Below are 17,805 nucleotides of genomic sequence, written 5' to 3' on the forward strand. Positions count from 1 at the left end.
TCTCACCAACGTCTTGTACACCTTTCCTTTCTTTCTCACTGATACTCTTTTTACCACCCAACTCACCTGACACTTCTCCACCCGTACCAACCGACTTTGACACCTTTCTTCACCTCTTTTCCAAACTCGCTGGTGCTCTGGACCGTTGGCCCTAAGTACTTGAAATCCTCCTACTTTCTGCTTGCCTTTCTTTAGTTTAGTTCCTGTTCTGCATTTATGTTTATGGGGCATTCTTGTGATTATTAGATTAGATTATTAGACTCCTGGTCTTTTTAGCTTCTGTTTAGTTAGTATTAGTTCTGTAGTTATATTAGATCTGTTCCTTCTTAGTTTAGTTAGACAGTTCCCTCGTGTTTTAAGCTGCCATTATACTTAGCATTTCTACGCTCCCAGTCCTCTCACGCCAGACTCTCCGAGCTGCAGCCAAATAGGCTCCCTCTGTGTACAGACAACTAATCAATCGTACATATAAGCCTCCACTGGCTGTTCCCCTCTACTCCGAGCAGTCTCACAGAGATGTGAAGAAAAAAAAAAGACCGTCAAAAATAAATCACTCTGCAAAACTAAATCGCTGCATTCCCTTTTTGATTTATTTAGATCGCTAACATAAATAGTTTACAACATGTGTCAGTGTCTTGTAGGTTCCTAAGTGGACCATTAAAATCAAACCACAGTCAAGAGATCGGAACATAAAAATAAGAAATCACATACGTATCGTGTTTTTGACTCACCTTTCTCTAAGGTAATCTCTCTCTAAATGACCTCTCCTACAGCATCCCTTAAACTTAAATGTCAGTAGATAATTTTGCAAATTAGACTACAATATCAAATAGCGATTTTGTTGACTTTTGTAGTTGTTTTTGAGCATGGAGTGGTTTTTTGGATGGTAGAAGTATGCTGATGTCTTGGTCCCTGTCAGACTCACCATCAACTTTTATGAGGTTTTAACAGAACCTTACTTGATTTTGTTTTTTTACATTTCCCCTAAAATTATCTGTTAGCTTAACTTGATAGGAGCAGGGCAGAACCCTTTGCTTATTCTCCCTCTTTGTTTTTTCTTATTACATTTTCTTATGTTCTGTTAATGTACAGCCCTTTGAATTGTTACTGAAATGTGCTATACATACAATATAAACTCGCCTTGCCTTACATTTCTGGCTAGAACCGCCTCTCTCTGGGCAACAAAAGAGAGAGAGATGGCTGAAAAGAGTCTGGTCAGAGAGCAAGCACAAAAAAAATATGAAAGCTTTTTCTTTGGTGAATGTAATGAAGCCATTCAGGGGAAGTGCGTCATATTCAAAATATTGATTCATGCTTTCAGTGAGAGTTGGACAGAACCGTCTGCTGCAAAGTGTGAAAGAAACACAGTAGGTCATTGTCTTTTTTTTTTTTTTTTTAGTTTTGTGGGGTGGGGGCGTGCAAGAAGAGCATGTCGAGAGTTCACAGAGAAGGGAAGCAAGATTTTTGGGAAGAGCCCATTCGGTGGGCTAAATCTGCAGTTGCACAGTGACAGAGCCATGGGAACCGCGGTTATAATTTGACACCTGTTGATCAAGCAGGGCCTGCAGACAGACTGCTCCCAGAGGACGGCTGCTGCTCGCAGAGATCTTCCTCTGGTATAAACTGACTACAAGGTACCGGTCCTTTAAGGTCCGGACATGCTTTCTGTCGACACCGCCACAATTAATAGATCTTCTCTTTTGCGACTGGTGTGTGTTTAATCAAAGCCGATACCCCTCAATCTCTTGGCCCACCGAAAACAGAACAGTCATTCACCATAAAATAAAGATAATAAAAGCTTTGCTGGAGCAAAACATAAAACGAAACCAAAGGAAAGCTTTTCAAACAAGCATAAATGGAAGTTGTGTTCTCGGTTTTATAGGGAAGAGATTACGCTTTCTTTAATAATCCTCCAGTTTTCATGTTAATCCAGCTGAACATTTATTTTAGCAGAGCATGTGTCCTGGTTTGCAAACATAACAGGATGCAAAGGGTTTTAAAAGAGCACTTTAAAACAGTATTAAACTTTTCATTCACTATAAATTCTTGTTGACTCAGTAATGCTATTGTTTGTGGCTATATCTCTTTTTTGCAAGCCAGAGTTTTAATATAAAAAATGACCTTTTTAATGGTTCTCAATGTTAGCGATCTGTTCCTGTACACTTTATTGCATAATAACTGCAACATGGAGTTGGCTCAATATGTAAAATGTAAGAGGTGTTGCTTTTTGTGCAACCAATTAGCTGATTTACTTTATGCTTTTTTGGCTATCTAAACATAATTTTGTCCCTCCTGGATTTAACACCCAAGCACAGCCTGAGGGGTGCACACAAAGAGATCTTCACAACTGAGCAGTGGTGGTTCTTCGTAAAGAAATGCCGCCCAGAGCAAACCTAACCTACCCCCCCTGCCATCCCCAAACATAGCAAAAAACATTCTGCAAAAAATGCTATTTTTAAAGATATAACTTGTGAGAAACCTCAAAAATAAAGACATGCAGATAGATAGATCATGTATACATGAATGTCCTTAATTACAAGGTTATTCTTCTTTGCAAAGACATTGACATCGGCCTCTAAGTGATAGAAATATACAATATTTTCTCTAGCAAATATAACTTGTCTATGGTGCTTTGTCCTCAGATGAAATACGTTGGTTTCAGGCTTGCCAAATTGCCTAGTTGTCTCTGGTCTTTTCTCCGTTAAAATGCATTGCCTGGACAAAAGAAAAAAAATAGGAAAAAGAAAGAAAGTCGCCACCTGGATTTAACTAAGCAAATAGGTACAAGTCTCCCATTGGATAATTACTGCATAGGGGATTATGTTTCAGATGGCAACAAGTTATTTAACCCCAACTGGTGCAATGTGTTGCTTCTCATTTCTTAAACAACTATGCTGAACGACACATCCAGTCTGTTTTAGAAGGGTCAAATCATTGACATGCATCAAGCAGAGAAAACATCTAAGGAGATTACAGAAACTACCAATATTGGGTTAAGAACTGCCCAATGCATCGTTAAAAACTGGATGGATAGTGGGGACCCATCATCTTTGAGGAAAAGTTGTGGCCGGAAAAAAATCCTAAATGATTTTGGTGAAATCAAATCCAAGAAAAACAACAGTAGGCTAGAAAATCAGGCTATGTTTAATAGTGAAAGTAAGAGCATTTCCACACGTACGATGAGAAGTGAACTCAAGGGTTTGGGACTGAACAGCTGTGTAACCTTAAGAAAACCACTAATCAGTGAGGCTAACCAGGAAGAAAAGGCTTCAATTTGCTAGGGTACATAAAGATCGGTCTCTGGAGCAAAGGGAGAAGGTTGTATGGTCTGCTGAGTCCAGATTTACCCTGTTCCAGACTGATGGACGCTTCAGGGTAAGAAGAGAGGCAGGAAGTGATGCTCCCATCATGCCTAGTGCCTACTAGACAGGTCCAAGTTTAGCCACAGTATGTGCTCAAAGAATGAGGTCAGCTGACTATGTGAATATACTGAATGACCAGATTATTTCATCAATGGATTTGTTTTTTTCCTTCCCTGATGGCACGGGCATATTCCAAGATGACAGTGTCAGGATTCATCTGGCTTGAATTGTGGAAGAGTGGTTCAGGGAGCATGAGACATCATTTTCACTCATGGACTGGCCACCACAGAGTCCAGACCTTAACCCCATTGAGAATCTTTGGGATGTGCTTGAGAACGTTTTTGGGCAAACTCTACCATCATCAATGAAAGATGTTGGTGACAACACCGGGTGGAAATAAATCGTGTGACATCGAAAGAAGCTCATCGAAACAATGCCACAGCGAATGCGTGCCGTAATCAAAGCTAAAGGCGGTCCAACGTAATATTAGAATGTGCGACCTTTTATTTATTTTTCTGATGGAGACGTTTTTTCGGCCAGGCAGCGTAACATCTGATGTTTCGACCTCTGTAGTCTTTGTGTTACTTGCTTCTAAGAGAGCTGCCCACAAGTATGCCTGTGTTTTAGCTCGAGATTCCTTTTTGGTTTAGAAAAAAAAAAATAGCAATACATTCCAACTTGTGGTCCCAGTTGTTGGTTTAAAAATGATTGAAGTTGTTTGCTCTCAAATATATCCACCCTGGACAAAAGGACTGTTTGAATAAATCAATAAAAAGGCCCAAATTATTACATTCATGTGTGAGTATCTGTGTGTTTCTTAATATTCTGCCTTTCATCTCGATGCTAAGGAAAAAATATTTAATCTCCTCCAAGAACACAGCTTATCCAGACCTCTGGAGCTTTATTTAATAGAAACCTTGAGGCAATAGTGCTGTTAGATCCTCCCCGCTGCTACAGCCAGAGTGCAGGTCTGTGATGAATCAGCAACTCACTTCTTAAACACAGATACAAGCACAGGGAGCCTTGTCTGAAACACATACATCCATTGGGAACATACAAGAAGCAGACATAAACACACAAAGTTGCTTTTTATTTTATTTTTTTCATGGTGTAAAACATCACCAAAAACACTGTAATGTTTAACACAGCTGAGTGAAGTACAAAGTGCATTCAGATATATATATATATAAAAAGGTCCAAAGCAAAACATAATTACTGAAGATAAGTGAAGCTGTCAAGGTATGAAAATAACCCAAATCTTTTTGCTACATAAAAATAGTTACAGTACTTCTACTTTTAGCATCAGAGAGAAAGAGAGTTTGTTCTCTGTCAACCCTTTACACAAGTGGTGTATTTTTTGAAAGATACACTTAAAAGCTACTTTATGTGAAAACATGTAGGAAACATTACACTATAAATAAGGTGTCAGTATCCTAGCTCATATTTACATGTGATGCATAACAACCTTAAAAAAGGTTTACATCTGAAACACATTGTGCTCTTTTTTTTTTTAATTCAATCCGAAAACACATAAAATACTTGCTCACATAAACACATAAAATGTAACAGTCTTCAATTGACACATAACATAAGTCAGATTCTTCTCCACTGAAACATAACCTTGCCTGCAAGCTGAATTTTCGCGGTATTTGTGTGTTCGCAAACCCCCGAGAATCACCCTTGTCCTGCTGCCGCCTCAACCGATCGAGAAGCGACCCAGAACGAGTTGGCCAATCACGTTGCAGTATTATGGATTTAAGGCGGGACATACAGCCGTGACGAAAGCAAGAGCTGTCAAGCCCAAAGCCCAACCAAAGCCCGCGTAGCTGCTGCTATCACCTCTGCTTTTTGGGAATCCACTATTTCATCTTTGAAAGAAGAACAGCAAGAAGTGCTTTTTGTGGATGGCAAAGACGTTTGTGCCTTTTTACCTGCCGGATCTGGCGTAATCGCCTGCTGCTTGCGACATTTTAATTTGAAACCGTGATTGGCTAAAACCAAACCAAACCCCCAATGGATGTGCCAAGTGAAGTTTAAGTAAGAAAATGTAGTAATCACAGTTCATTTATTCAACAGTGGGGGCAATAGCTATTTCACATAGTGCCATGTTAATTTTGCATAAATTTTGCCTTACTTAAATAGTTTGTTTTGCTGAAAAGTTACGTTCCTGGCTGGAGTGCTGCCAGTGTGGCCCTGGAGCACTAATGGCTGTTAACTCTAAACTGGAAGAAGGCCTTCAAGTGACTCCAGGAACAATCTCCGAGATCTCTGTGCAAAGGAGAACATTGCGAACCATGCACCAGTTGATGGAAAGTGGAACATAATGCCCGATCAGGCGGAAGATGAGACTTCGTTTGGATGCGGGTCCAGACAACGCCCCTGCCAAAAGGAGACTTGTGGAATTTAAAGTCTGGCCAGTGGGGGGGGGGGCAGTTTTGAGGCCGGTAAATCTGTAGCCCCCAACTTGTGGCGCTATCTGTCTAAACGGCCCTGGCACCAACATCTGGCGTCAGTCATCCCACCAGAGCTGCAACTGTGGACATGTTACGACCCAATTTTCATGCCTTCATGATGTCCCAGCTGTTAAAATGACCCTACTCCTCCTGGTTACACGTTTTTCTTCTCTTCCAACACTTGCAATGTTATCCTAATCCTAATATCCTACATTATTAATGAACTCACTGCCAGCTGTGATTCCAAAGAGGCCTTTTCCATTTTACCTGTCAGTGGTCATAATGTTATGGCCAACTGGTGGTATCCAGCTAGTGCAATATGCCCCTTGTCATCATGTGTTCGGCTTTAAGCCTAATAAAATCTAATTTAATGATGTTTCATTACAAGCAGACCACCAAAGGTGGAGGTCAACATTATCACTGTGGTTCTTTGAAGACACACCACCAAACAAACTAGCATAGAAATAGTAAGAGTAAGAACTTCCACTTGCATTAAAATAAAATAAAAACAAGTGCATGAATAACGTACATTATTTGATACACAGTTAGTGTGAACACTGGTAGTAGGAGGGGGTCGTTACGGTGAACACAGGCCTTCCGTTTGCTTGGGATTCAGGAACGTCACTATCTCCCGAATGCCGTTTTCACAAATCGTGGTCTGAGAAGCTTTGGTGAGGTTTTCTCCCACCTCTTTAAATTTTTTCCACGTCTCTGAAAATACAAACACACATTTGGTTCATGTGAACAAAGGGAACACAAGCTAAGCTAAAAGGGTCAAAGTAAACCTAGGATGCATGAAGTAAGTAAACACAAGTGTTTCCCCGTGGTTTCACGTTTTCTATCCCGGTGACATTCCTCTTTAATAATAATCTTATAATGTGGTAATCCATGAGACATGCGGGGTCGATGAATTCGGTTATGACGGGGAAAATGGGCGAGAGACCTGAAACTAATACGTTTCTAAGAGTTTTTCCTCTCCACCATTATCAAAACCCAAACAAGGAAATCTTTTTGTTTTTTTAAAGAAGTTGCTCCATTCTTCCAGTCTATTATGGAAAGATTCTCTCATTAGTCTGACTTAGCTGGATCTCTACATAATAATCAAATGTGAAACCTCTGAAGCTTTGTTGATGCCAGAGATACCCTCCGAGGCTGAGTGAAAACGTCCCACAGGCCAAAAGCTTACACAGCATAAAATGACCATGTTTGGAGCTTGCTGAAAGCAAAGATGTTTGATCTTTTATGGGCAGAATATTTTTTTTATAAAGCACCCTCCACACATATTGGTAACCCTGGTAAAGATAGCAAAAATAAATGCATCTATCATTGCTGCAGAATAGTTTAATGCAGAAAATCCTAGGAAAACTTTAAGCTTTAATTTGAGTCTTCAATTCAGTGGAGAGAAAAAAAAAAGCCTATGGTTTTGGGGTCCCTTGCAATTCCTTTGGAATCAGCGACACTGAAGCATATTTTAATTCGTACTTCACTTTTAGCTGAATAGAGCAGAGAGGAACTTGTATTTAGTAATCAGTCACTTCCTCTTTACCTGGGCTGTTAATATGATGTGACAAAGGTGCATTCTTTACTCTTAGCCACTTTAAATTGGGAAAGGCAAGAAAACATACATTATAAACCAGAAGATCTTTGAACATTAAAATTTAGAAAAAGTAAATCGTTACTAACCTAGACTCGCTAACATTTACAGTCAGAGCAGCTATTTTAATATTTCAAACTACAGAAGTTGTAAGAAAGAAAGCTAACCCGTTTAGACTCTGTGGAACATGAACTCTTTCAAACAATATAAAGCTGAACTGCAACGTTTTGGTCTGAATTCCTCGTTAATTTCACACCCTGCCCTCCTCCAGGTCACAGAGCGTTCCACTCCACCCCAAGCAGCCATTTTTCTAGTATTCTGGGTGACTGTGTAATGAAGAACTGAATTATCGATTTATGTGTTCAGCAGCCTTCAGCTTGGACTTCAAAATCGCTCAGTGAAATAAAAATGGCAGATTCGAGACATTGGTAAACCACACCTCCATGACCTTGTTTAGCAGCTCCACAGCAAATACCATGATGTAATTGTCACAAAAAAAAAACTTAATTGGAAACAGAGAAAACTGAACGGCTTGAAAAATATGACCCGAAAATAATATTAAGATATTTACACAGATCCTGGACAGACTACATTCAAATTTTCTGGCCTCCTAGAGACTCCAAGTACACAATAAAATTAAATTAATGGCTAAAAAAGTGGATTTTGAATGATATATCCCCTTTAATGGTGGATTCTCTTAGTAAAAGGAAAATAGTTTGTCATTGTTTTTGGAACATGATCTAAACATGGGCAGTTCCCCAGAAAAAAAAAAATACTTTCTTCCACGCTCATCATAATCTCCAACTGATTCCTATGGGAAGCCCATGGGGTAAGATGAAGAACAGAAGAGCATAAAAGAGGAAGAGGGCCTTTTTTTCTCTACTGAGTAAATGTTCTCATAATTTAGGTCGGATTATTATTCAATTTATTATTATTACCGAACAATGTGCTACTTTATTAAAAGATTACGTCTTTTTTAGGATTTTTACCAGGAAAAATCAGTACATGTTGGGGGGGGGGGGGGGGGGGGTTGGCAATGTAGGTCACCAGCTAAAATGCCATTAAGACTTGTAATTTCAACAGAAAACCATCTTTTAATGCACTCCTGCTAACAAATAATAAAAAATGTTGAGGCTCCCTTTGATGGCTTAAAATTGCTGTCTGCGAGCCAGAGAATGATAATTAAAATGTCACAACCTCGAACTTTCACATTCAACCAATATCCTTAGGGCAGATTGTAGGTGATCTGATAGATGTTTAGCCTTCGTGTGTCACCGTTCTGCACATAAATGCTTTATAAACATATTTTAAAAGCAAAAGAGCACTAACCTTCGTCAAGCGTGGTAAGAAGAGTATAATTTTCTGGATGATCCGTGATGTCTTTCCTTTGAACGTCGCCAATCTCCATTATTCGTAAAACATCTGGAAAAAGACATTTACAGTGCTGTAAGTGTTTGCCCCTTTACAAATGCCCGCTGTTTCTCTGCCATATTTAAATGTTTCAGATCATCAGATAAATCTAAATAAGTCAGACATGATGCAATTTCAAATGATGATTTCATTTTAGTTGCATTTATTCATTGCAAAGAGTTTCCAAACCAATCTGGCACAACGGGAAAAACTGATTACCTAAACTTTAACTTGGAGGAGGGGTTAGTCACTAGTTTTAAATGCTCTTGAGAACAACATGCAATAACACGACTTTTGAGCAGGCGGAAGTGGGCCTGTTTGTTTTTTGTTTTTTTCACACCCCTGTTCTCTGACTGGCATAAGGAGATTGATGCCTGGAGGAGCGTGCCAACTAGCCGGGTCTGGGCTGGGGATGGGCATTGGGTCCTGGCGGTCGGCTGGGACTCGGGCTAGCACTTCTGCTCTTCCCAGGAATTAGGCTGTGGGCCAGAATCTGTAGGATGACTTTTCGTATGAACTGTCAGGGGGCAACTTTCTTCCGCGGGGATAAGTTACTACACATAGCAGTGCCACAGTTTAGATTTTTTATCGGCTAACTTATTAATGTGCAAGTGAAAACGTGGGAACATTGGTGTTTTGAGATCACTGCTATGTGTAGCAACTTATCCCGGTGGAAGAAAGTTGCCCCCTGACAGTTCATATGAAACTTCTTAAGGAGACGTCCCACAGATTCTGGCCCACGGACTAAACAGGGCGTAGGGCTTTGATTTGCCAGAATGTGGTTAACTGCATTTGACTAATGATTCGATGTGCCGCAGTTCGACGTGTGTCACGTTTTTCCTCCATTTTGAATTGACGCAGGGTCTCTGATATTATTTGATGTGAAACCTTTCATTTTATCAGCAGTAAAAACATAAGAAATTTGAAAGGAAATCTTTTTTTTTAACATAATGATTGTTTTAAGTCTTTTCTAAGTGCTTTCCAGCATTTCTTAGACCACACGTGCGAACACCATTCATTGCAAAACTGCACATATACCATGAGATTACTATGTAAATTGAAAACAAAGTCTCACATAATACACATCAACATCATTTATGAAGATTTTGCCTTCTACACTTCATAGAGAGACTAAAGTTTTATTTTTTTCTAGTGCTGAGGGGTTAGTTGCAATACCTTCTGCTGTGTTCCAGGCTTGCACTTCAATCTCAGCAGTACTTTGTCTTTCGGCAGCAATGATCCTAACCGTGTTAGGAGAATCAACTTTCAAAGCTGGTTCTACTTTGTAGACCAAGAGGTTGTTTTTATACCCAAGATAGCACTGAGTCTGGTTCGTTTCAGCTTTGCTCTCTGCGGAGGGAGATAAAAGAAACACAGAGAAAGAGAGGGTTGAGAGGATGAAATGTTTCCATCGGTCTAGCATCGCAGCACTGTAATCCGCCCGTCGTGTGTAAGTCATGCTCCGTTACCTGGGCAAGTCTTGCAGCATTTTCCAGCTGATTTGATTGGATGCTGGCACGGGTACTGGCTTGGACACGCGACGCGCTTGCAGTCCTGGAGGCCGTCGACGCAAGTGCAAACGATGCATTCCAGGACCTTCCCCAAAACTGGATGCCACATGTCTCCATGTGAGTACGTCTTGCCGTTGTATAAACACACTGAGACAAATAGGAAACATGTGAGGCACATGCGGGAACGATCGGAAATGTGCGCGGGGACGTGCCAACAAATTCAAACAGCTACATTCGACCTTTCTGTTCGCACAAAAAAAAGCCTCACCTCGTCGGTGTCTCCTCTGCAGCAGAATCTTCACTGTGGTCTCCGAGGCCCCTCTGAGGTTGAGCCTGCTGAGGCTCAGGCCCCTGGGAGAAGCCTTGATCCTGGGCAGGGTGGCGCGGTCCGACCTAACCCTTCTCTGCTCTCCGGAACACTGGTCGACTGAATGCCTCTGTTGTGAACGCGGACATGACAAACAAGAGCTACTCATCTATTCAGCTGCTGGCCCGGCTTGCTTTTTCCCTGAGTGATAGCTGCGGGAGTATCACATCATGTCCTAAATCATAAAAAGCTGGCTGTGGACGTCTGAATCGCTGCCAACACTTCAGTGCTTTCCAGCGATTTTAAAATGAAGAAACGTTGCCAGTAAGGGCGGCTGTCGTGCCAAACGGTCTGTGGAACTTAAAGGAGAAAAGGGGAAAATCTTTGCCTTTAATCACTGGAAGGAAATACTCATCTGGAAAACAACCTAAAACAAAGAAAATGATTAAAAGAGACACACTGGGGATCCTCATAAACTACCAAAAAAAAAAAACTACCAAAAAAAATGTAGCTTTCATTATTAAATTGTATCTGAACAACCGAACACACCTCTTTACCCACGTCCATTATATCTATAGTGCAGTGCAAAAGTATTCATACGCACTGAACTTTTTCCAACGTTGTCATGTTACAACCACAAACCTTAACGTACGTCGCAGTGGTATTCTTTTAGATAGAACAACAAAAGCATGGCGTAATTGTGAAGTTGAAAGAAAGCGATGTGATTTTTGATATACAGGCTATATTACGAATAAAAATCTATAAAGTATGGTGTGCGGATGGCTCCCTTACGCCTGATGTCCGTCCATCCGTTGCCTATACCGCTGGAAGCCTATCGCAAAGGGTCCAAGGGCAAGAGGCAGGGTACACCCTGAGCAGGTTGCCAGTCCATCACAGGACAACATAGGGACAAACCAGTGGTAATTTAGAGAGACCAACTAGTATAACAGTGATGTTTATGGACCATGGAAGGAAGACAGAGTACCAGGAGAGAACCCATACATGCACAGGGAGAGCATTCAACTTATTATGCAAATTTCACTTTTGCACTTTAATGTATTTCCATTTTTGCACTGCTTCTGCAAGCAGTAGAAGGTGTCTGGAAAACGAGCCGTTTCAAAAACCAGCCACTTATGACAAAATCGGAGGGCAACGCCCATCACCTAGCTCCGCACACGGTGGGATTTTGCCCAAAATTTGCTCATTCAGAAACTTACTGCATCTTTGCTGGTTGTGCAGGAGGCTCCACGTCTTCAGCTTCTGAACTCGGGGTCATAGATGTACTGTTGTACCGCTGTGCATCTGTTTGCAGCCATTGTCACATTGTGTATAAAGTGCGAGTGTAAACATTGGGTTTTTAGAGCCAGCTGCAGCTTATTTGCATAAAAGTGACAGAGCCCTAAAACAGCTCATTCTGAAAGGAGATCAATATAAGCGGAACTGGGGAAGTCAAAATTCATTATTTAAGAACGAATTTGTGCAAAGAATGTAATTAACGTGTTTTGTATAGCCCATAGACCAATCCTAACGTGTTTAAAAGGAAGTATAATAGGTCCCCTTTAAGTCTGATATCCCGAAATGAAATCCAAGGCAATGAATCGCGTTCAGATGTCAGCTAACTGGTCAGTACGGTCCACATGTGTGTAAAGAAAGCTCAGCATAAATACAGCTTTTCTGTGAAGCCCTCGGGGGTTTCACGTTTCATTTTCCTTCCACTTCCACAATTTATCCACTGCTCTTTTCTTTTCTCTAATCTAAATGACATACAGTATGTGTTTATGAGGTGATAAAATGTAAAAAATGTCCAAGCTGAATGAATGCTTTTGGAAGGAAACTGGCTAATACTCACAACGCCTCTGTTCAGCTGATGGTTTCCATCCTCAGTGGACGAGGAGCCACTGCTGCCTTGGTCTGAGAGAAGGAAAATGTAATTCAAGTGTGAGGATGAAAGGTAATTCATTCTGATCGTGATATTTTTAATCCTGTTGGTCCAATTTCAAGTATTTTGTTTTGCTACATAATAATGTAATCACAATTGAAGCTTATTGTTAACAGACCAGACTTTGTGCAGGATCCTCTAAAATCCTCTTCAATCTCAACATTTAAACGAGCTTTTTGTTTTTCCTCAACTGGAGGGGTTTGGCTACCTTTACACACCAAACAGCAGGTGTCCGGGCGGGAAGCGGGCGAAGAACAGGTAATGGGTTGGCATGTTTTCAGCGCACAGAAGATGTTTCCATTCTGTGAAAAGAACAAAACAGTCACCACCAAAGTTTCCAAGTAATCACTGCCAAAACAGAACAACTGATATTCATATTGTGTTGTTTTTTCCCCCTTTATTTATATAAAAAAAAAAATTCTGAAAAAAGGAAAGATGCAACCTACGTCCTGTTCTTCATAGGGAAACTGACTGCAATTGAGAAATCAGAAACGTGACACAAATCGTCGGCGTTGCTCACAGATATGATTGCAAACTGTTTGTGCTAAGTTAATTGTTTCCCTTTGTCAGATTCATTAACTTCTCACATCAGGCGGCCCTTGCCAAGAGCGCCCTATGGAGTTCAGTTTTTGCCCCATTTCTCAGCTTTTCCTCGGCTGATCACAACCAAGCAGGAGTAAAGCGAGATGTGTCCACCTCCCCGCGCTCTTTTAATGGGATTTCACAATGTGCCTCCTCTCGTAGCGTACAGCATGAGCAGCTATAACATATCAGGCACAGATGGCAGGAAAAACTAAAATCACACTCAAATAAAAACACAGAGCCTGCACAATTAAAGTCGTTCCGCACAGTTTCATATAACGTTTCACACTTTAACCACTGGAGGATAAATAATCTACAAATGGCGGTAGAACAGCGGTCAGGGTAACATAAAACTTTTTATGTCAAAAACAGGATTCCAGATCATTTTCTTGCAGTATTTTGGTTTACTAGGTAGTGCTGGAACCCCTATAAAAATCTTTCGTTGCAGCTGTATAATCTTTTAGAAAAGATTTAGAAGACTTTAGAAAAATCCAACCTTTAGTTTGACTACATTTATTAACTGAGCAGAAAAATCAGATGTTTATAAATAATGTTTTTTTTAACTTAATTTCAAGTGCATAGTTATTAGGGCTGGATATCATCTAGGATGGGCCGATTCAATACGATTCTCAATACATAGCTCACGATACAATATGATTTTCGATATAGCTCAGCTTGATTTGAATCCAAAATCAATATTTATTACTAATTAATGCTCAAAGTCCTTCAATCAACAAAACCAGCCAAATATTCTATTTATGTTAAATTTATTGATTTTACGTCATCTGATTTTAGGGACAAAGGCGCTTCCAAGATCCTGTTGGCCATTACGCAAATTCGTCTCACTTGCACTTCCTCGCTGTGAATAGTAATGGTGCGGTGTAACAACGCCCCCTAGGGTATGGGAGGTATATTGATATTGAAAGCCAGAATATCGATATTAAATCATTTTTAAAAACATCGATATTAATCTTTGTATGGATTTTTATGCACAGCCCTAAGAATATTTAGTACACCTTAACACTTCAAGTAGTTCCATCTTGCCATCAGGATGACGGCTAGTCTTCTCATAAAACATTTCCCAAGGTAAGAGTTTACGGAGCAAAAGATGTCTCATCAAGATCTCTTTGCACAATCTCTCCAAATCATCCAGAGTTCTGGTTCCTCTCTAGTATTTCGCTTCTCTTCGTCTCAACCCACAGGTTTACTACAAGATTCAAGTCTGGGGACGTGGTCATGGAAGAGTGTTGATTTTATGTATGCTGAAGCATTTCTGTGTTTATGTTGAGGGTTATAATCCTATCGACGTGCACAATGACAACTGTCATTTTACTGACATCTCTGTTCAAAGTCTCCTGATTTCAGCTCCTTCAGTTATTATTAATGTATAATTACTGTATAGACTAATTATTGATTATTACATGTTTTGCGTTTGCCTCGCTGTAAATGTCTCTGCTGCTGCTGCGGACCTGCACGGTTCCGGTTTGAGACCCGGTAGCAGTTAGCAAACTGGAGTTCGTTTAATTCAGCTGAATTGAATCGTACCAAATTACAAAACATGTCCTCTCGAGGCACCAAATTAAGACTCTGCATGTTTTCATTTGTGATGGTAGGACAGGGACGTATATTTCATTGTTGTTGTTTTTTTTTTAAAACCTTTTGGTAACTGTTCTGGTTGTAGTCAGAAGCTAGTTCAGATGATTGTCTGTGTCCTTTTACCAACCTTTGCAGAGCGACAACCTTTCAAAACAAGAATCGGGCCCACAGCCTCATGGACTCTCCACCATGCTTAACAGTTCGACTTCAGATGGTTCTCGACACACTGACCCTTTGTATCAAACCAATCTGGGGTTATGACTGACTAAGCTCATAAAAAAAAAAACATATACAAAAAAGATTTCAATATAAATAAACTATAAGTATAAAATAATTCTCCAGTGAAATATATTTTAAATGGATTCATGTATTCCCTCTTGATTAGATTGCTTTGGGCTGATTTTATCCAATATTTCGGGATATGAATTGAATCTGTCTGCCATGAGAAGACCTTTTTGATAACGTTGCTGCAAAAGAATGTGCGTCTTTTTCAAGGCTTCACACACAACTTTTCCAGTGGTGCTCATAAATATGTCCGGCTTAAATTTAGGGATTTTCTTCTCTACTTTCATGTTGCGGCTCCTATGTTTATTATCTCTGAGCAGGGAAGAAGAAACACAAGCGGGATTGTGGAGGGATTCATAAACGCTCGGTTGTTTCCACTGCCAAGGATGTAAAGATGCTGCTGGATGGCTTCCTCTATAATTACTTTTCCTTACTTTTACAGTTATATACTTTCACCAGAACACACACACACACACACACACAAACTGGACAAGACAGACTTGGATGGGACTTACAGAGCATGTGCACATGACGCACTGATTGCTCTGCCTGGATGGAAAGAGGCCCTGGTTGGTGAAGGTCTCCCCTGGCTGATAGACAGTCCCATTATGCCTGCAGGTTTTGACAGGCGCCCTCAGTCCTGCTGGGATCCTGGGTTCATCTGAGGAGCACACATCACAAGTAGACGATCACTGCGCGTCTCTGCTTTAGAGGTGTCCACAACAGGGAGAGAGGAGCATACCTGTGCACTTGGGACAACACCGCTGAGGCTCGGTCACGGGGTTCTCACACTTCAGCGCAGGACACTTGATGGTGTTGCAGTTTACATGACCTGTCTAAGCGAGGAGGTGACATTGTTTACAAAGCGCCGTTATCCATCCGCTGTGGCGCAATCGTGTCTCTTGTTTGGAAAAGTACCTCTGTGCAGACGCAACGCACGCAGAACATGTATCCGGAAGGCTCCAGATAGGGATGCCAGCTGTCTCCTGGTCTGTAGGTTTTGTCTTTAAAAGTACAAACCACCCCGGAGCCTGAGTGTCAACAAATTAAAGGATTAACTCCAGACTTCCCTCTGCGTAAAAAAAGAAAAAACGGCAATATGCAAGCGCAAATCCTCCGACAAAATATCTGCAAACTGAAACAAACACTGATCACTATTACTAAACTTTTATAACAACAGGGAAAACATGTTTTTTAACATAACACGGGTTTTTTTGGTTCAGACCAGAGAGTTGCGCCACATTTGCGCCAAAATCCGACTTGAGCCCCGCTTTCATGCGTCTCTTTTTCTCGCTATTTAAAAGCCTCCACGCGTTAGATCCGGATTAGATGGAAGAAAGTCACCAGCAGAATCTGCTCTTACCTCTCCGACGTTTCAGCTCCGCGGATGCAAACCACAGGATGAAAAAGAACACGAACATAGGCTTCATTTTTTTCCCCCCTCACATGTGCGTGACTGAGTCTTCAGTGCGCAATACATATGCGCTTCAGTGAGACATAGAAAAAAAAAAAAAAACTGCAGGACAGTGTGAAACAAAGATTTAGAGGAAGAACAAAAAAAAAAAGGGGGGGGGGGGGGTCCAATATTTGTCTTGGTTAATCTATGGCGCCTTCTTCAGGAAGCAAATTGTGATGACAGTAGAGGGAACACCAGGGTTGTGCAAGCAAAGAAAAAAAAAAGATATAATATAAGCTGCCAAAATAAAATGTCCTTTCATTAAATATTTGTTTATTGCAACAAATTGTATACAAAGGTACCAAAATTATCACAAACTACTTGGAGCATCTTCTGTATGTACATCACCTCATCTTTTTCATATTTTGTCACTTCACAACCACAATCTTTAAAGAGTATTTTGACATGTATAGAGCATAAACTGGAAGGAATAGGATGCATGGTGTTCCATTGAGGAGTTTGCAGTCAGACTTCCCATCAATAGTGATGAGAGCCCATCTGAAACTGAATCTCAGTTAAAGTCCAGCTATTCTGTGAGGGCAGGGGTGGGGGGAATCTGGTGACAGTCATAGTCTCCACAAATCTGGACTTTATGTAGAACCGACAAGAAGAAAGAAAGCCAGGACAAGCCGCGTGCAGCGGATGTTCTGTTCAGATGGAAATTTTAGGCCTACGTGCAAAAAGCTGAGAGTAGCAGAACACTATCACTGCGTCCTGTGAAACATGGAGGGGGCGAATCATGCTGTGGGAATATATGGCTTCAGCAGATAGGAAGCAAATCTGGACGTACCGTGTTAAAGGCTGCAAAAGGCTTGAGACCTCAACAGCAGCTTGACTTCCACCAATGATGACTTCAAAAGGACTCCAGGGTGTAAACGTTGTGAAACAGTGGTTCAATGCAGAACACACATATAACAGATTTGGATTTTAATCTTTTATTTAAAAACCCTTTCCCTGAAACGCCACAATTTTGCCCCGCCCTGTGTTGGTCTGTCACATAAAATACACACTAAAGCGTATTCAAAAACATGTTCGGCTATGTGGAAAACAATAGACAGTTTTCTGCATGCCTGCAGTTTTTTTCTTTTTCTGAAGATCTAGATTTCATACACGTATATATATATACGGTTAAATAAAAATGACAAACATTTGCATCTGGATCAGCGTGAACTCAAATGTGAAAACTATTTTCCAGACACCTGAAAAGAAAACCTAACTAATTAACAAAGTCTGATGAACATGAAAACGACAAATACCAAAATTATATAATTTTGTAGATTAGCAATATTTTTTTAAAAAAATCAGCTATT

General features: G+C 40.6%; 1 protein-coding gene across 1 annotated transcript; it reads right to left on the reverse strand.

Moving 5' to 3' along the window:
- Positions 1-4,431: 4,431 nt before the first annotated feature.
- Positions 4,432-16,574, reverse strand: chrdl2 (chordin-like 2). Its single transcript, XM_036143188.1, has 11 exons — positions 16,403-16,574; positions 15,958-16,070; positions 15,782-15,875; positions 15,555-15,700; positions 12,785-12,878; positions 12,487-12,548; positions 10,599-10,767; positions 10,289-10,477; positions 9,996-10,169; positions 8,739-8,831; positions 4,432-6,526 (listed from the first exon to the last, which is right to left on the reverse strand). The coding sequence occupies exons 1-11, from the start codon at positions 16,467-16,469 to the stop codon at positions 6,393-6,395; spliced, it is 1,335 nt and encodes a 444-aa protein (XP_035999081.1). The 5' UTR covers positions 16,470-16,574; the 3' UTR covers positions 4,432-6,392.
- Between the last annotated feature and the right edge of the window lie 1,231 nt (positions 16,575-17,805).

This window comes from Fundulus heteroclitus, chromosome 11 (assembly GCF_011125445.2).
Source record: "Fundulus heteroclitus isolate FHET01 chromosome 11, MU-UCD_Fhet_4.1, whole genome shotgun sequence".
Taxonomy (NCBI): Eukaryota; Metazoa; Chordata; class Actinopteri; order Cyprinodontiformes; family Fundulidae; genus Fundulus; species Fundulus heteroclitus.